At 40.5% G+C, this 20,245-nt stretch overlaps 1 protein-coding gene across 6 annotated transcripts in view; it reads right to left on the reverse strand.

Moving 5' to 3' along the window:
• The window catches only part of CDC27 (cell division cycle 27), a 55,658-nt gene that overhangs the window by 9,241 nt on the left and 26,172 nt on the right, over nucleotides 1–20,245 (reverse strand). For 2 of the 6 annotated variants that reach the window (XM_044999644.1, XM_044999646.1), the window contains exons 9-17: nucleotides 17,327–17,442; nucleotides 16,156–16,255; nucleotides 14,251–14,458; nucleotides 12,596–12,765; nucleotides 10,035–10,187; nucleotides 8,267–8,475; nucleotides 3,662–3,779; nucleotides 2,302–2,430; nucleotides 552–626 (exon numbers count right to left, since the gene is read on the reverse strand). In XM_044999644.1, the coding sequence (XP_044855579.1) occupies nucleotides 552–626; nucleotides 2,302–2,430; nucleotides 3,662–3,779; nucleotides 8,267–8,475; nucleotides 10,035–10,187; nucleotides 12,596–12,765; nucleotides 14,251–14,458; nucleotides 16,156–16,255; nucleotides 17,327–17,442 (1,278 nt within the window). Of the gene's footprint in view, nucleotides 1–551; nucleotides 627–2,301; nucleotides 2,431–3,661; nucleotides 3,780–8,266; nucleotides 8,476–10,034; nucleotides 10,188–12,595; nucleotides 12,769–14,250; nucleotides 14,459–16,155; nucleotides 16,256–17,326; nucleotides 17,461–20,245 lie in introns of all 6 variants that reach the window. The other 4 variants (XM_044999643.1, XM_044999645.1, XM_044999642.1 and 1 more) reach the window with 3 other exon arrangements.

The following is a 20,245-nucleotide window of genomic DNA, read 5'->3' on the forward strand; positions in this document are numbered from 1 at the left end:
AGTTGAGATAGGGCTCTATCCCCAGATGAGGTAGGATTCTATCCAGCACACTATTTCTGCAATTGTATTGACCAAAGTCTCTGTACTTTTAGAGTCACATTTTCAGGGGAAGGTGCAGCAGGTATGCACAGAAAATCATGCACCTGTTTTCATACAGGCATTTTTGTATGAATCTGTTCCATAGTCCTTAGAATACACTGTCCTTCAAGGTTAAACAACAGTGGTGCAGTTATGGTGGGGACAAAGGACGGTGGCATGGTGAAATCGGGCTTCAGGCTCCAACAACAGAAGTAATTTTTTCAGAAATAGAGCTCTACTAGCACAAGCTCAAACAACCCATTTTGATCAAGAACTAATCTCAAATGCAGTTGCCAGTTTATATGTGGTGAGGCATACATGGCACTGTGGGAATTTTCAGAACACTGTCCAAAATGGAAGTAACTTCATGATAGTGAGAAAACTAGCACCTAGGCTTGTTTCTCTGCAACAACGGAAAATCACAGGTATTTATGATCACAGCTATATTTCATAGAACTATGTTCAGTTTTTACCTTTCCTATTAAGAAGTAAACAAGAGACTCTTTGGGAACAATCTGTTTCAGTTCTTCAAGTTCTTGTAAAGCAGACTAAAAGAGGGGGGAAAGAAAAGTTAAATGGTTTTCCCAGTAAGTGTGACCCAGTATCGGCATCACTCCACTTTTATTACATCATAATAAACTGGTTAATTAGAAAAAACAATCAGTTAGTTCATGAGTTTTTTTGGAATCCATCTTGTTAACCATATAGAACCCTCAGATTGCTACTTTCCTCTGTGAACAACGACTGCACAATCAAATGTAAATGTAATATTCTAGCAAATGCAGGCTGAATAAGAGTAATGTTTTAAGATGTAAATAATTTTTTTCTTCCAATCTGATATGGTTTTAAATCACTGGAGTGATTGTTTTGGGTATCTTTAGTTAGTTTCCTACTTGGTAGAAGAATTTCAGATTTTCCATTTTTAAACTAAGAAGTTTCACACTTAAAATGTTCATCTGTGCTGAAAAAGGTAATTCCAGGGCTTCACTGACATCCTTACCATGAGAACACAAATGCAAACACCAAATTAATAGGCAATCAAGTGATTTATATCATAATCTTTTAAAAACTGTTGTACAACAGGCAAATGATAACTTGTAATGGTAAAGTGACAGCAAGGATAAAAGATAGTACATAAATAAAAATCAGGCAATTCAAAGAAGTGCAAAATCACTGACACCTGAACAGCAGATCACTGATATGGTCTCTGCTGGGATGAGTGCGGAGAGTCTATGTTCTATTGAAGAATATGGGCTAACAGATGCTACTGTCAGACTGCTACCACACGAGAGTGCAGTTGGTGAGCTCAGACTAAATTTCCTGGCACTTCAGTTACATTAAAAAAAAGTTAAGGGTCTGATCTTTTTAAATCCAGAGCAAAATTTCCTTCTTGTAAAATCTAAGGCTGAAGAAGGCTGGGCACTGTCAGTAATTGTATATGTACTTCCTTAGGAAAGAAGTGTTTTTGGAACACTTCTGTATCTTTTCTGCATCAGACTACATTTGCTATTTCAGATATATAAACATACAGAGAACATGAAAAGGTGGGATGATAATAGCTCATCTTAATTAATTAGCCTCTTAAGAGTGGGGTAGGGCAACTCCCACCTTTTCATGTTCTCTGTATGTATATATATATATCTCCTCACTATATGTTCCATTCTATGCATCCGATGAAGTGGGCTATAGCCCATGAAAGCTTATGCTCAGATAAATTTGTTAGTCTCTAAGGTGCCACGACTCGAGTACTCCTGTTTCTTTAAATTAGTCAGAGATTACCTTCAAAAACCCAACCTCTACTCCTAAATTGAAAGCAGAAGGATTTTAACACACCCGACATAAAGATTATCCCTCAAGAAACACCTGTTCTAAAGGACAGACCTCCTAATACAGTGCTGAAGTGGTTACCAAATACGGACTTGGTTAACTGGAGTCAAGTAGCCCTCATGATACCAGGAGGCTTCCTTTCAAATAAAAGGAGCTATTCACATTAATGCCAGGATGACTACAACTGCTGCAGTATTACACTGGCAAAAGAGGCAGGTCTTTCAAACACTCATATCCAGTGTGATCAGACAGAGATATATTCTTGGAGCCAAGCATAGTTTCCATTATGAAGTAATAAGAATCAAGATTTGATTAACTTTTAATTCATCATCATTCAGACAGCTGCAGACCCTAAGGAATTTAGAGAGACTTCAGTTTCTAGCATCCATGTCTTACCTTATATTTTTCATTTGCAAATAATACAGAAGCTCTATGGAATTTGCATAGTGGGTTCTTCGGATCAATATTAATGGCTTTGTTTAGAGTATCCAAAGCCTTTTCAGATTTTTTCAGTGCATGCTGGACCTACAACAGAACAGAGCTGATGTTAATAGACTTTCTTTTTCAAAGAAATGAGGGGAAGGCAGGATCTGAGCAGACTACTAAAAAAAATACGTTTGACAAAATGCAGTGCCTTTAAAATGCAATATTCAAACAGAGAGGCTCATTCTGGAGTCAGATAAGACTGCACAATTTACCTCTCACTAGTAAGCTTCTTACACCGAGCCCACAGACTCTAGCAGAATGGTAATTTGGCCATTACTACCAAACTAGTTCAATACCCCAGCCCTAGAACATAAAGGCAATGAAAACCCATCAACATAGCAGAATCAGGGGCCGGAAAAGCTTAACCAAGGGCTTTTATATATTTTGTTACCATACTGCAAGTGAGAAAAGTGTCAGCAGATGACCACATAACCAACCGCCATGATACTGGTCTGCCCCACATCACTCAAACAATCATTAACGTATTAAAAACAGCTTTCTATATTAGAACAGAGCATTTGCTCTAGTTGTATAAATCCTTCACAGGCAGAGGGACAGACCTAAAACAATGGCTCCGTCTTTTCAGGCCTCTATACCAGTTGAAGCACAGTAAGATCTTGGCCATATCAACTGTGCCGACTGCTTCCTATTTAACTGTGCTAGTAATTGACACAAGTTGCTTAGAAATCCCTACTCTTAGAATTAAGTGTCATCACATATATAGATGTTTAGGAGATGAGGAGGAGCAAGGAGACCCCAAGGCCCCAAACAGAACTTCATTAAAGGTAGAGTGGAGGAGCCCCAAGTGCCAGTTCCAGGGTTTGTACTAGCAGTTGAGGACCAATGAGCTAGTTACCAGTTTTTTCTCTGTGAATACTCAATTCCTTAAAACTTTCTCATCTGAGGGCTGATTTTCAGATCCCTACGCTACTTGTGCATGTGCCCACACTGTGAAAGAGCAAAAACTGCTCAAGTGTGAACACAAATGCTATCACCTACATGAGCACAACTGTCCAGTTTTGAGGGTGTAAATTTTAAAACACTTATGGAGGCAGAGATGATAGCATTGTTCCAGGACAAATACAGGTGTTTGTAGCTGCAAAAACCAGAAGTGTGTGTGTGAATGCTACTTTGCACACAAGTGGAAGAAGAGCAGGGCCTTTGCTTCAAGTTTGGTCCATAATATGCTTTTTCTATTGTAAGCACACACAATAAAAAGCAGATTAAAAACAGAACAAGGATAGAATTACCGTAAATGCAATCTACTTACTACTCCGATGTGACATAGTAAGACTGAGCTCTGAGGATTGATATCGAGTGCTTTCTGGAAATGCATTTCTGCTAGGCTGAATTTCTCCTGTTTGTAATAAATCATTCCCAACCCATACCTGCAAGGACAAAACAAGTTTGTCAGATAAAGTTTGATTTATCACAAACCAAGCTTTATTATTAAGTGTGTGCTGGCAGAAGAAAATGATCTTTGGCACATTAATTTGACAGATTAGATCAATGGAAAACAATGAAGTTCTTGTGATTCAGATATAGCCATATAAGCCTTTCCGCTAAAGCAGTTTGGGTAAACTTATATTGTAACCATAGCAGCACCCAACATATTGTTTCAAATTTTGGCATCTGAGTCATGTAATTCTACTGCAGAATTAAGACTATCTTCTGCTAAACAGAATAGGCCAATTCACTGTTTGTGTAAGCGGGAGCAACTCCATGGACATCAATAGACAGTTTATGCCAGCCATACCTTTAATGTCCCAGGCACTAGTGACTATGTTAGCTCAGAGAGAGTAACCCCTCCATTCACAAACTAGCTATAGTATCTGCTAATTCACAATTGGGTTTTGGCACCAGTTCACCCTGCCCAGCTGGAAGATGAATAACTGTAGCTGAAGCACTTTAAACTGATTAGACAAGGAAATCTGATCTGAAGTTAAAGTGTGTGCAGAGCTGCAAAGAGAGAAGTAATAACTATGTAATGGAAAGTGGAATCTTTTGGCCAGCAGTATCCACTGGCTTGCACATGAAGTGCTCTTGCGCCCTTATACCCAAGGGCATCAGAGGGTGGGACTGGGCCAATCAGCTCTCTGTTCCTTCATCAATATAGAATTCAGGCAATAAGACTTTGTAGCAGAAGGCAAGGAAGGCAGGTCCTGGAACACATGTAGACCACACATCTCAAAGAACCACAGTTACTTTAAGGTAAATAGCCTCCCACCCACCCCCTTTGAGTGCTTGCCTACATGAATTCCACTCTTGGTGACTCAAGGAGGAACCTGATGCTAGGAGGCCTAAGTGGGAGCCTGGTGGGTCTGCCGTGAGAGCCTTTAATTCACTTACCTGGCAAGCTGAAGCAACTGCCACTAAGGAGGCTCTTTTCCACAGCGTGAGAGAATACAGTGAGTGGGTGAGCAGATATGGCCGCTAGGTGTACTCTTAAGGCTAAGAGAATCCTGATCTCTTTAAGGAGAGGGGATCATTCAAAAATCCTGGTAACATCAGACTCTAAAGGGAAATGATGCTCCACCCAAATAATGAATCTTTTCCACTTGGCCTTGTGAGTCCTGTGGAGTCATAGAATCATAGAATCTCAGGGTTGGAAGGGACCTCAGGAGGTCATCTAGTCCAACCCCCTACTCAAAGCAGGACCAAACCCAACTAAATCATCCCAGCCAGGGCTTTGTCAAGCCTGACCTTAAAAACCTCTAAGGAAGGAGATCCCTTCTACTGTGAATCCAAATGCTCTGGACATCTTTAGAACAAGATTACTCCATGTTGGTTAGCTAGCCATCCTCCAGGATGTGAGGTACTGTGAAGCTGGGCTTAGAGGCAATGTTAATGGAGGCTATACAGAGAGAGCTTCATCATATCTTGGTACTGTAACTGCCTGGGCCCAGCGGATACCATTAGTATCATAGATGCAGCTTTTTGCCTGAACTCTCTCAACACCCTCAAAGTCAGAGGGATTGGTGAGCAAGCATACATCAGTCCAACAGACCATGGAATAAGGAACACATCTGATTGTTGTATTATATGTTCCTGGGTGGGGGTGACAAGTGACTCAGGAGTAGGCCAACTATAAAAATATTTGAACCCTGACAAGAGAACTGGGTACCTCCTATCTACTTTCTATGGTGTTGGAGGTATATTGTCAGAACTCGCACAGCGAAAGTGACAAACAGATCTTCATTAACTGGTTATGTTAATGTCTCCTGTAACAAAGTACATAAGAAGTCTAATAATTTGTTAGATTTTTTGTGTATGATCTCTATCATAATCTCTAATGTTTCAGCTAGATGTTCTTCTAAGGAGATCCTGAAAGGTCTTATCCTATAGCTATGTTGGCACAGCTAGAACTATAGCTGTATCAGGTGAGAGTGAAGAAATGGCAGCTGGAGTTAGGTTGGCAGAGCGATGTTGCTCCTCAAAGGCCAGCAGTTGCAGTGCTGGAGCAGGAGGGACCAGAGGATGCTGACAGGGTTGAACTCTTGTAGATGCTACAGGGAAATGTGATCTGACCCTGGAGTGGGTAGAGGAGATGGGCTTTCTAATGTGCTGAGGACTTCAAAGAGCCCAGTAAGGCTAGGAGTGAGGACTCTGGGCAAAACCGTAAGTAGCCTGGGGAGTCCCCCAGAAGAACGACCCTCCCTATTATCCCTATGCCTACATTAACGTCCATGTGCCCTAGATGCCTTGTCAGCGGTATGGTAGACTGGAAAGTAATTAAGAGAATCCTCCCTATTCTGCTCTGAGGCTGATGGGGAGAAGAAATACTTGTTCTCTAGAGGTGGAGTAGACCAAGTAGGAGTCCTTGTAATTTCTTTAGGGACATCTCTTGCCAGTGCCATATATATACCCAGTGCTGAGAGTTTAGTAGAGCTCAATACTAGTGTAAGAATTCTAATGGCTAAAGAAAACAGAAGAGACTCAGGACATTTGGACACTGCCAAATCCCTTGGTACCATGAAGCTCAGTGAAGAGTGAGTTGGTACCCCTGACATTAAATTAGATACCCTCAGTGCCAGGACAGTGCCTATGAGACTGGTACTGATAAAGCCAATAGCAATACCACTGTTGGTGCCAGGAGACCTGAAGGTGGTACCATGGCAACAGTGTGGGCAACTGTGAGGGGCTGTTTAGTAGCAGGTACCAACATGCACACTGGAGTCTTTTGGGGTGCCAGAGGGACAAACACAGGCCTTGTGCTACCCCTTAACCTCATTCAGCACTGAGTATCTATGCCTTTTTCTTAGGCGATCCCTTGGATGGTGACCTATTCTAACGCTTTTTCAAAGAGCGGTGATGAGCCCTACCCCTCTTTGATGAAGGCCTGAGAGCAAGAACTGCTGCAGCATGAATTAAACTGGTAGGAGCCCATAAACTGGTAGTAGAGCCAGTGGTCACTGGGGCACTTTTGGAAGAAGACTGCTCAGATTCAAACAGATCTTGTTAACCTGGAAAAAAAAGTTTCACACAAGCTTCTTTAGTTTTCATTCATTTTGAAAATGAACAAATTGAATATTTGCTCATGATGTGCTGCTCACTTAGGCAAAATGAACATTTTGAGTGGCCATCCTTAAAGGGGATAGCCATCTCACAAAGCGCAAGGCTTTCTGTTCTACCATGAAAACTGAGTACTGGGCAATAGGGAAGGGGCGGGGGGAAAGCTAAAAAGCATTACCTATAAAGAAACTTAACAGACACTTCACTATCAAAACTGTACTAGAACTATTCTAAAAGTTAACTATGCAAGTCTACAAGGGCAAAGCAGACACTGCTTGCAGTTCTGTCTCTGAGCCATGGGAAGTCAGAAGGAATTGAGGAGGGTTGGGCCTCCTTCACCCTTTTGTGTCTTCGGAAACGAGAGGTGCCAGGGCATTTAGGGGATAGATTCAGGGATGGGCCAAAGGACACTTCTAGTCAAAAGATTCCTGTCTCTGGTTCATGTACATCAGGAGTGGAATACATACAAATAAGCAACCAAAGAATTGCTAATTCCTTGACTGTTAATTTGGTTTCTCCAAGATCCGCTATGCTAGCCCAGATAGTATGCTTTTCCTACAAAAAGTTGCAGATGGGAATCACATGAAACTTCTGTGACAAAATTCTGCCTATATTGGGGGCTAGCTATGTTCAGACTTCCAGTGATTGAAAACAACACTGACAACTGGATGATGCAGGATACAAGGCAGCTGAGGGGGGAGGGTGTGTGGGGGGGGAGAGAGAGAGAGAGAGAAGGAAAATGATAAAAACAAAAAGCTCTTCACTAAGAATGTATTCTGCTTTAAAATCAGATAATCCTGACAAAGGCAAGAATTAGGGGAAGGAGATAAAAGAAACAAACAACCAACAAAACAGTAAAGTTGCTTCTCCTTCCATGGAACAAGAAATCAATGGGAATACAGTAAGCAGATTGGGCGACCGCCTTCTGTAAGGGTAGTCTCACCAAAAACTTTGTTTTTTCCTGTCCCCCATCTGCTACTAAGAGGATTTATATTCACCGCCTTGGCTGGCATAGAGCAGCACTGAAGAAATGGAGCAGTGCCAGTGAACAAAAATGTTTAACCAAATGGAAATGGGACAATGCATTATATGTGATACCATGAGAACATAAGGCAATGCAGTACATGCATTTTTTTTTAAACAAAAGACTAATTACTATCCAGCAACAGTGATGGTGATATCTGTTGTCAGATCTCTCTTTTGTAACAGACAGAGATACTCTTTCATGTGATAAGTGGCAGAAATAAACAAGTATCCAAGTTGTTATAACAGAGTGCCTACACTTGCAACATGTAAAGGCAGTCAACAATAAAATACACTTCTTCCCTTGGTGCTTTCATTAACAAAAATACAGAAAACTTACCATGCATTATAATGTCTAGGATTGACTCGGATTGCATTTCTAAAACAGGCTAATGCTTTGTCTAGTTCTTCTGTTAACACAAATTCATGCCCCAGGAGAGTGTAGGCATACGCATAGTTTGGATCAACTTGAATGGCTCTCTGGAAGAACTTGATTGCAATGTCATGCTCCCGTTGCAAGCTGAAACAGTTTCCTGCAGCACACCACGCCTAGTAAACAGCAACATTGCAAAGTCACTATCAAATCCCCTTTTTACAACATAAGGGTGATAAATAATTGATTTAAACTGGTATTCTACTGAGCTGTGTTTTTAGAGTATTGGCATGCCTCATCCCAGCAGTGAGACATGCCAGCCACTGCTAGGATGAAACATATAATGGTTTACCTAGAGCATGATGCATACACATATATAACAGCTTTCACCTATGGATTTCAAAGCACTTTTATAAGAATATTAGTTAAGTCTCATTCCTTGGAGGGAGAGAGGATTGGATGGATTTTATACATAGTGAAAACTGGGATACAGAGATCAAGAGCCCAAGGAGACACGGCAAGTCAGCAGCAGTTAAATACTAGAGGGATTACACAATATGGAGCTTGTAAGCAGTCAGCTATTCAGTTCTAGCACTAGCAGTGACAGCAGGCTGGAGGCAGCTACAGTCAAGATTCATCACCCCTTCACTCTCTCCAGCAGAGTAATGGGGAACCCACCCAGGGACAGCAAATTCCAGTAGAAACCTCCACTCCATCCCATACAGCAGCCTGCATCACAACTTGAGGGATCAGAGCTTAAGAGTCCCCAGTAGCAACATCACCACCTCGTAATATTGGAAGCTGTATTTCTCTTTGATCTCCAGACTCCTCTAGCTGCAGTTAATGGACATTTTACTTGACATTTACTATTCTCCACATGAAGAATTGCTTGCTGGCAACAAACAGGTTTTCTGTTCTTGTTTTCCTCCCTTCTTCTCCCCAGGCCTATGTGCACCTCTCCTGTCCTGCTATCATCCATAACCTTCCACCTTTCTCCCCAGTCTTCTAACACACTAAAAGCACACGTTAAAAGGTTCTTACCTTTTCTGAACTCTAATAAATGTAAAGAACAAAAAATTATCAATTCAAATAAAAAAACATTATACATAGTGTGCATGTTTATAGGTTACAGTTCTCATTAAAATGGACAGGACATTTTGCACATAACAGCCTTACACTACCATGTGTCCATATAGTCACAACTGCCACCTCTATTGACAGCCTATTGTTTGATTCATCGACAAATTTAAGACTAATGCGTTACATGTTTAGATGATATCTAGCAAATTTTAGGTGGTCAGTTAATTAAATATTACTACAGGGAAAAGGGTCTTACAGAAAGACATTAAAATAGTAGCAGAGCAGGCAACAAAACCCCTGCAATCCTGGATACCTCTTTTCTACCTAATAGAGAGCACTCCCTCCCATGCGTCGGGGTGAATAAATGACGGGGAAATCTTTCTGGATGAAAGGGGCTAAGCAAATGAAAGTTGTAACTGATGGGTTAATGGATTTCAGCTTGTTCCATGCAGGCTGACATGCCTTTTTTAAAATGGTTATAGGCATCCTCAATCCACCAGGTAATCCAGTAGCCTTTATACGAGACAGTTCAATTACACAAATATACCCGAATTAGACTAGAGTTTACTGAGTTTGTTCTGAGTCATTAATTATCTTTAATCTTGATAAGGAAATAACTGTACGCAGCAACATACACCACTACAATATATTATACCTCTGGTGAATTTTTATCCATGTCTGTTAAATCTTTTGATAGGACTGAAAGTGCAACATCCTTCTGAAGATGCCATAGCGTTGTAGAGTAAATCTCCATGCCTTCAACTCTGTAGTTTTCAATCCTTCTTACTTCAGAGAATATCCTCTCCGCCTAAAAACAAAAGAATTTGAATGAAATCCTCAAGAAGAGCACTAAGGACAATATTAGGAAGTTTCAGAGATATATAAAGCAATGGGGATGCTTAGTCTATCACCACCTATAAACACAAAAACCAGCATGGAGAGCTTCAAATCCTGTGTCATTTCTAGCTTCTTATCCAAATAAAAGGAGAAACATACTATGTTTACTTGAGACAAGCAGTCTGACTCAGATTACGATATCTTCATGCACTAGGATGGAAAGAGTAAGATAAAGGAGTAACATTGGTAAAATGAGATATATAAATCTATGGTACGCCCACACCTTGAATACTATGTGCTGATGTGGTCGCCCCATCTCAAAAAAAAAAAAAAAAAAAAAAAAAGATATATTGGAATTGGAAAAGGTTCAGAAAAGGGCAACAAAAATGACTAGGGGGTATAGAACGGCTTCCGTATGAGGAGAGATTAATAAGACTGGGACTTTTCAGCTCGGAAAAGAGGTGACTAAGGGGGCATATGATAGAGGTCTATAAAATCATGCGTGGTATAGAGAAAGTAAATAAGGAAGTGTTATTTACTCCTTCTCATAATACAAGAACAAGGGGCCACCAAATGAAATTACTAGGTAACAGGTTTAAAACAAACACACGAACATATTTTTTCATGCAACGCACTGTCAACCTCTGGAACTCCTTGCCAGAGGGTGTTGTGAAGGCCAATATTATAACGGAGTTCAAAAGGGAGCTAGATAGATTCATGGAGGATAGGTCCATCAATGGCTATTAGCCAGGATGGGAAGGAATGGTGTCCCTAGCCTCTGTTTGCCAGAAGCTGGGAACGGGTGACAGGGGATGGATCACTAGATATCCTGTCTGTTCATTCCCTTTGGGGCACCTGCCATTGGCCACTGTCAGAGAACAGGATACTGGGCTTGATGGACCTTTGGTTTGACCCAGTGTGGCCGTTCTTATGAGATCAATACATTATGAATTTCTATTATCGAAGGTTTATATTGCATAGGTGGATGGTCTTAACCACATTACCTAGCCATCCAAATACAGCACACTTCAAGGACTGCATTTATACTAGATACTGGAGCATCTTAATGGCTGAAGGCCTTTCCAGACTTAACCCACTTTGCTGTTGCAGGTGTTTGTTTACTAAGTAAATGAAAGAGCACAGCCTGAGAAAGGTTCCTTACAATGCATAAGGGTGTGTCTGTGCCAGTAGTAGTGAGGTTGGTTCACTAGGAAGTAAAGTACCATATGGGGCTACTTTTTTCTATAAAGTGCTCAAAGGAAATACAGCCTTTGTCTACTCAAAAATTCATTCTTGATTTTATGTTACTATGCCAACTCAAGTTCCTTTCACAGATTCCAGATAACAGTACTCAAATCAGCAACAAGGGCGAAAGATAGGTAAGAAAAAGCTTTAAGAAACTGCTGGGGTCCATAGCATGGTCTTTCATGAAATATTAACAGTGTCTGTACATTCCAAGTGTGTGGACATGATCAGGATGCAAGCAAGGTCCAGGAGCAACTGTTTTTTGTTTTTTTTTTAAACGACATAATACATAGTGCAGAGTTTACAAAACAAAAACTTAACTTCAGAAATCTACTACATTCATCTCTTATAGATCCATTAACAGATAAGGATTAGGATATTGGAAATGAAAAGGGATATTGGGCTTTTGAAAAAAGAACTCAATTAACTGAAGTGCTAAGTTACATGCCTATTACATGTAAATGTCTATCACATGAGGAAATAAACAGGATTTATTTTAACTGTTTAAAAATTACAACTGCAATTTCAGAGACTGGAGACCATCCACAACAGAATTCTAACAGATTTTCCTTTTCCACCGTTTGGAAAAACAACCTTTCAAGAGGTCAGTTACCGTCATAACTTAAAGAATCTTATGATAATATGTGCACCTTTCCTTGTGAAGGACTCCTTTGGGCTTCACAAACTATAGATGCAGCACAGCTGAAATACTGTTACCTCCAGGATGGAGGGCAACAATCAACCAGTGCCAGGGACACAACTGTGGTGAGGAGGGGAGATTTTGGCCAAAGACACTGGAGCAAACCCGTGCTCTGACTAAAAGTGTCATAGGATCTTTAATGTCTTTGCTGACTAGAAAGAATGCTGGTTTTCAACATCTCATAAGAAAGACCCACAACACAATAAATAGCACAGGACTCAATTTTGCCACCTCAGAAAGTGGAAGGGCTGCAGTGATCCAGATTAATCTCAAACTGCTTGAGGCAGGATAGGTATTTCAAACCTGATGCTTACACAGCTATGCTATCCCAACTGTAGACTCTCCTCAGGTTTCACAGGAAGCCAGCGAATTCTGTGCAAAGCTATGCAAGACAAAAAATTTAAAATAAAAGCATGCATCTGCTCTATGCCTACCTGCATATATTCTGCAAGCTCAAAGTAAGCTCTCCCAATTTGGCACAGCACCCAGCCAGTGTTGTAGTGGTGAGAAGGTAAATGGCTTAATATGTTTATCGCTTCTTTACAGTTGTACGAACACAAGGCTAAATAACCTTTCCCCATGTCACGAAGAAGGCTCATCAATCCTTCTAGGAGAAAAATACAATAAATAAAAGAGAGAGACAAGAGCTAAAGAATTACTTGCCTGGAGCTGCTGTTCTCAGAAACTACACATTATGGCAGACACCCTCCTGAGGTCCCTGTTCTTATGAGAACCATGCACGGACTCCAAGAACAGAATTATGTACTCCTGCTGGTTTTGCACACCAACTCCTGCATTGAAAACTAGGTAACACATCTGCCATCTCCTTTCAAGCCAAAAGGTAGAATAAACCTATCTACAAATTGGTTACATAGTTAAGGGTGAGCTGAGTTTTATACTTAAAGTGGTTGAACCTGTGCTTTGTGTATGAAGAATACAGCGTATCCTCCCTAAAATTACAGCACTTACTCTGAGCACAAAGTGAATTTTCTGAGAATATACAAGGAAATCAGTTAACTAGTTTTAAGTTAAGAATTAAAAATGGGTCCTTTAAGAAATTTGGCATCCTATATCTGATAATTTTTTTGTACTAAATGATTTTTATAACATGGACTTGAGTGTCTAAGTCTCCCATATCGTTAAAACTTATCGAGTCTCATGCACTGAAAACATTTTGAAGAATATTTTTAAGTGATTAATAGCCATATTTTGCCCTTCTTTTGGTAACTGTTGTCCATTTGCCATTGAAAAAGGAGAAATTTAAAGTTTTGTTACAGAGAATTCCATGAAAAACTGCTTTTTTTCAAAATGGCTGCCACCTCCTGGTCTCAATGTAACTGAAGCAGAGCTCCCTTTAGGAAAGCCAGCGACCCTCTGTGAAGCCAGGCTGCTGGGCCCGCCCTCTTCCAGGAAGTCATAAACAAGAACAGCAAAAGTGACCATTTACATTGTTTAGTATCAGAGGGGTAGCCGTGTTAGTCTGGTTCTGTAGAAGCAGCAAAGAATCCTGTGGCACCTTATAGACTAACAGACGTTTTGCAGCATGAGCGTTCGTGGGTGAATACCCACTTCTTCAGATGCAAGACATCTTACATTGTTTGTTTTTTTAAAAGCCACTTGTTGCACCAGATCGATTTGGCTGGGTGGGCAGGGGAATTAGAGGTGAGAAACTGATGGAAACTAGCCAAAACACATTGGCTGCTTTGTGTTGGTTCTGAATGGCATAAAGTAGCCACAATGTACTTGTAGATCTGCTTCATAATGGTTAAAATTAAAGAGAGAGAGAGAGAGAGAGAGAGAGAGAGAGAAGATTTAAAAGGTTGATACCACAGTAACTTTGTATTTCTGGACTATTGCTTGCAATTAAACATATCCGCTTGTTATCAATAGTACAATTTAATACTTTTAATTTAAATGAAATTTGACGGTTACATATTTATGAAATGGCAGTTTTAGTTACTCAGAGGCTAAAAGGCACTGAAAGGAAGAGAATGAACATATTTTACGGTGACCAGTCGTTTCCATCAAACCTTAAAATACAACTGGAAAACATTTGGCTCTAGTAAATTCTGAGAGCTTTCAGACAAACCTGCTGCTGCTTTCTGTAGTGTGAAAGCCTGGATCTGTGGTGCGACAGTGGAGATTTTCCCTTCTGAGATGATGGACGAGTCCAGTTTGGTGATCTCCAAACTATCGTTTATGTTTGTCTGGGTTATTCCTCCCTTATTTGTTTTACTTTTTGTCTTTCTGTTTGGAATTTTAGGTGGGAACTTCATTTTCAACTTTTTACTGTTCTCCTATAAGGAAAAAAAAATGTCTCAAACCAGGGTTTATCTACAGGCAAATGGATTGCAAATCAAAGAATAAAGACATGCTTGTTTGCTGTTTTACTAAAATAATGGTGTCTAACAGATGTACACACACACAAAATAACCAAGTTAACAGTGATACAAAGTCTTAAACATAGTCATGAAATGTATACATTAATTTCAGCCATAATGTTGCACTAAGGTTATTGATTTGGTTTTACACTGCATCTTTATAAAGTAGCTTGAATGAAAGCAGTAAACTGACTTAAGTGTATTGAGGATATTGCACCTCTCATCCAGAGATCTAATTTCATTGCCATCGATCATGAAAGTTGGCCATCCCTATTTTTTCAAAGGCTGTGGGTGGAAGGCCAGGGGAAGGGAAGAAGGGATATGCAAGTATTCTCTCTCATTCTGGAACTTACTATTGAAAGCAAAGGTTCAGCAAAAATAAGGATGCAAGAAATACAAAGAAAAAGAAAAAGTAAATATTAGCTTAATTTTCTTCTGGGTTTCACTGCAAGGTCCCCTCACCCTGCTTCGTCTTCCCAGTTTATTGGCTCAGATTATCTGAAGAGGGAAAGGTAATCCCCAAGGATATACTACTGACAGGTCACAAGACAAATTTTTGATACTTCCTTTGATTCACTTGATGTTTTAGTACTTCACTTTTCCTATACATTTCAATGCCTAACTAAAGCTCTCAGTATCATTGAATATTACAGTGATTTTTATAAGATCAACTACTAGTAGGACATCTATCTAAACCTCTACCTCTTTCTCTACAGATAAGCAGCTACCAGATTGTTCTCACACAACAGCACTTTTTCCAAAGGTGCTGGGAGCAGTGTGAAACCAGCTAGGAACACTTGTTTCTGGTTAGTTTCTTGCTGCTGCAGAAGCATTACCACACACCGCAGAAGCTGTTGAGGTACATAATTACTTTGGTGGATTCTCTCACTTTGAGGAGGAATACACAGCATCATAACTGAATTTTTGCAATTCCAGACTGAAATATGTAGATGACTTATAAAGTTTGTCAGTCACTAATTTGAGCCCAGCAACACTTCAAGATGAGTGTTCACTTGTTTTCAAAAGTCTTAACACTAAGTGTTTGTATCATCACACAGACATGCACGCTAACTGAAAAATTCAAATCATGTCATGTACTATAAAGTTCATGTTGTGCAGCCAAATGTATTTCACAAAGTCTGCACATTACAAGGCCAATTCTTCAGCTGCTCCACACATTACTCCAGGATTTCGCAAACAGGGGTCGCCGCTTGTGTAGGGAAAGCCCCTGGCGGGCTGAGCCGGTGTGCTTACCTGCCCCGTCCGCAGGTCCAGCCGATCGCAGCTCCCACTGGCCGCGGATCGCTGCTCTGGGCCAATGGGAGCTGCTGGAAGCAGTGGCCAGTAAGTCCCTCGGCCTGTGCGGCTTCCAGCGGCTCCCACTGGCCCAGAGCAGCGATCCGCAGCCAGTGGGAGCCACGATCGGGGCAGGTAAACACACCGGCCCAGCCCGCCAGGGGCTTTCCTTACACAAGCGGTGACCCCTGTTTGAGAAACCCTGCATTACTCAATGGGAGCTTTGTATTGAGTGGCTGAATAATCAGGTTATTAGTTAGCATAAATAGAAAGATAAGAAAATGGATACATTATTTAGGGTGTACATCCTACGTTACCTTTGTTGTAGAGCTATCACTAGTAAATAGGCGAGAACTTCTCCGAGGCAGTGCATTAGGTGGAGCAGCAATGGTTGGGCTCAATACCTGAGGTGTTGTACTAAAAATAAACAGCTTATTAGAAGTAAAATTCTTAAAGATATTATTATTATTATTTTTATTAATTTGTATTAAATTAGCAGATGTATTGTACACTGGCGTGAAGGTGCCTCCATCTCCCTGGAGCAGATTTACGTGCTGCTATATAACCCACATTTTGATGTTAATCACTCCCTCCCCCCGTTTGCGATCACTGCAGCAGTTTATGTGATATTTCCTTAACCAGTAAGTTTCTATGCTAAGTAAAATCAAGCTATCCTCTCCTACATATAGCAAGTAAGTCCTACCGGTGCAACGAGAGTTGAAAGTTTTGGCTCTAAGAAAGGGGAAATCCAAACTGGCAGCCAAGAATAACCAGGTGGATAAAAGTCGTGCCTGTCATTAGCTGGCTGTCTCTTACCATACGTCAGTCTGGGGACTTTTCTGCCACATAAGAAAACAAGGCCTTCATACCAAAATTAACTTCATGCTCCTGTGAGTCAAGACTGAATAGCCATTTGAGGCACATTCTGCTTAATGCAAATGCAAGTTAAGCATGTGCACACAAGGAAGAGAATACACATTACACATTTGGCAGTTTTCTGAACTGTTAAAGTGATGCATTTTAAACAAGTTGTTTATCAACATTTATTACTGAAATAAATATTGAGACATCTACAACTAAGTTAGAAAGTTGAAATCATTCTCTCAAATGTCGTAAGGCATATAGTTTGGCCTCTGTGTAAGTGAGGTACTCTTGCCATGAGAACTCTGAGGTACAGTGCAAAATGTAATTAAAAATCCCTCTTGTAGAGACAGCTGCCAAGTCAGGATCTTCATACCGAATTGCAATTAGGCCATTCCACCAAGAACTAGTTGAATGGATTGCAGAAATCTACTAGTTTAGCAAAAATACTGGTTACTATCGTAAGATTTTGTTTAAATAAGACCCACTTCACATTCTCTCTTTCTTCATCCAAATCAGGAATGACACTTCATACCATAGGTCAGATTCACTTTGTGCTTATTTGATAAGGACACAAGAAGCAAAACCAGGTGTAAAATGCTACTGAGGTATGTAATTTTTTAATACCTTGTCTGTGGGCCAGAACTCTGTGTTTGTGCAACAAGGACTGGAGTGACTTCCCGGCTATTTCCACTCTGTGAGAAGACAGACTTTGTTCCCGCTTGGCTTATCCTGGTGACAGACTGCATAACACAAAATTTCTACAGGTTTGTTATTATGTCACTAAACGCAGTGACTACATCATGTCAGAAAATAACTAATTTATATCTATGTAATATTTACAGTGAGTCGAGGGGAAAGACCAGCAGAATTCTTTTATTAAACATTCTATATTAGAGAATCAGCCAGCAAAGAAACTTCTCTCTCCACCTGCTGGAGAGAGACAACTGAGCTCAGCAAGGCTCAGTGGTTTGAGCATTGGCCTGCTAAACCCAGGGTTGTGAGTTCAATCCTTGAGAGGGCCATTTAGGGATCTGGAGTAAAAATCTGTCTGGGGATTGGGCCTGCTTTGAGTAGGGGGTTGGATTAGAGGACATCCTGAAGTCCCTTCCAACCTTGATATTCTAAGGCAGCAAGCCCCTTATATACAGGGGTGATATCACCAAAAAGGTGTGCAGTCTCCATCTGCTGGCAGGAAGAAGCCCCAGGAATCAAGCCAGGACATGCAAAGTGAAAATATGTATTTTATTTATTTAGATAGTCTCCTTCACTGGATTAAGACAGACGACTTGAAGTGCTGTCAAACGCACAAAGTAAACAAACTGGGAAAGAGAAATCTCATTTTTCAGTAATTACGTTATATTAGTAGCACTCAAAGGCCCCAACCAGCATTGGAACCTCATTGTGTTAGGAACTGCACAAACAGCTTCCAATAACCTTAAGTGCTTGTTTATCACTATGTTTAGTACAGAATTAGTATTTCAATTCACATAGCATACCCTTTGCCAATAAGATTCTGCACATTTACTGCATATGCATTTGAGGCAGCTATGATGTTCACCTCAGTTACCAGAAATTGGTACCTCCAATATGATAAACTTGTCTCATTAACTTAACATAACTGTGGATTCGGAGTGGCCTTTGTTCATACTTTTTCTAGCTCCAACAGACTGAGCATTTACTCTAAATTACAATGGGAAACAAAGGCATATTTATAATATATGGAGATCTACCTATCTCATAGAACTGGAAGGGACCCTGAAAGGTCATCGAGTCCAGCCCCCTGCCTTCACTAGCAGGACCAAGTACTGATTTTGCCCCAGATCCCTAAGTGGCCCCCTCAAGGATTGAACTCACAATGCTGGGTTTAGCAGGCCAATGCTCAAACCACTGAGCTATCCCTCCATCACTAATACTACCCAAAATAAGCCTTTCAGATCCACTGAAGTCATTATAATCAGGAAAAAAATTTTTCCCCCAATATCACACATTTCCAAGTTGCTTGCTGCCTAAAACTGGGATGAGACAGCATTGGCTGCATTAGTTTCTGATGATTTTATTAATAAAGCATCTGTCCTGCCCTTCCCCTTTAACTAGTTCAATACTGGATGACACACACTGCGCACCCAGCAAGAGCGCTTGTCCCTTCAGGCAGGATATACTTGGATCCATCCTAATGTTTCATTTATTTATTTACATGTTCCTTAGGAAACACCTACTACAAGGCATGCACAGTCACAACTACTGAGTTCACAAATAGTTAAAGGTAATTTGAGGAGCAGAAATGAAACCGGTAAGCAATTATTTAGATTTTATAGAACATGCACCAGAATGCTAAGCCGTTTGTTAGAACTATGCTTATCGATGTTTGTTTAGATAGTAACATTAAATGTAACTCAAAAGCAGTGTGTCCACATGGATTAATGAAGTACACCAACGGACTAGTGAAATATTATATAGCAAAAGTAAGGGGAAAACTAGTCAACAAATAGGGCTTTATCTCCTTAATATTTTAACCTACCACGTGGCTCGAGATGTATACAAGTTGTTTCACTAGAAAGATATAGTGAACCCAGATCATTTACTACAAGGAAAAGAAAATCTTAACTCCTGTATTTAAAAATTACAGCACTAACACCTTTACTTAAAACCACACCCTAAGAGCCAATAAACATTGAAAAAAGTATTTAAAGAGATGTTACATTCATAGACCTCTAAATACAGCAGCAACAACAAAGAAGAAAAAGGCATTTGGGAGAATGCAGATACACAGACATGCCCAAATACAAGGATGGTTGCCTTTCAATTCTGTTGTGGAAAACTGGTTAGAAGCCTAGAAATTGGTTTTAAGATACACAAGGATGGAATCAGTGAGGCAAGCAGGTTTCCAGAGAATTGCGGTAGCACACAGCAGAAGGTCCTGCTCCAACAGAGCAGAGATGGGAATGTAAGGGCAGAATGAGCAAGTGAGTTAATTGGGGGAAGAGCATAATGCAAAACAGAGCATAACCGATGGAGGATACCAAGGAAGAATGTGATTTAGCAGCGATGAAATGCCAGTCAGTGGAGGTTTTTCAGGTAAAAGGTAATGCAGCCGTGCTTGTACATATTGGTGAAAGTGTGACTCCAGTGTTCTGAACAAAGTGGAGAGACATCAGGCGGCCACAGAGGAAGACTTGGTAGCTACACCATTCAAAAGTGACAAATCCATAAATAAGTGATTCAGCAGAGTGAGTGCTGAGTTAGTGGGAGATGATCTAGCTGGTAGACGGACTTGTAGGTCAAGTTTCCAGGTCAAGGACTCTCACATTTTGACTGACTAATGGAAATAAAACACAGCAAGCTAAGCACCAACACTGAATTTGCTCAGAGCTCTGCAAATCTGCAGATATCCCCTTTACAGCCGCAGAACATATTTGTGGATCGGAAGCAGATACAAATTCTATATTCTCAAGAAAGAAAAGGTGCCCGTAGCAAGTGGGTTAAGTCATTAGATTTTCTCTAATGCAAGGTTTTTAAACTTTCTACATCGTAGACCATATCTTA

Source organism: Mauremys mutica, chromosome 25 (assembly GCF_020497125.1).
Source record: "Mauremys mutica isolate MM-2020 ecotype Southern chromosome 25, ASM2049712v1, whole genome shotgun sequence".
NCBI classification, from domain to species: Eukaryota; Metazoa; Chordata; order Testudines; family Geoemydidae; genus Mauremys; species Mauremys mutica.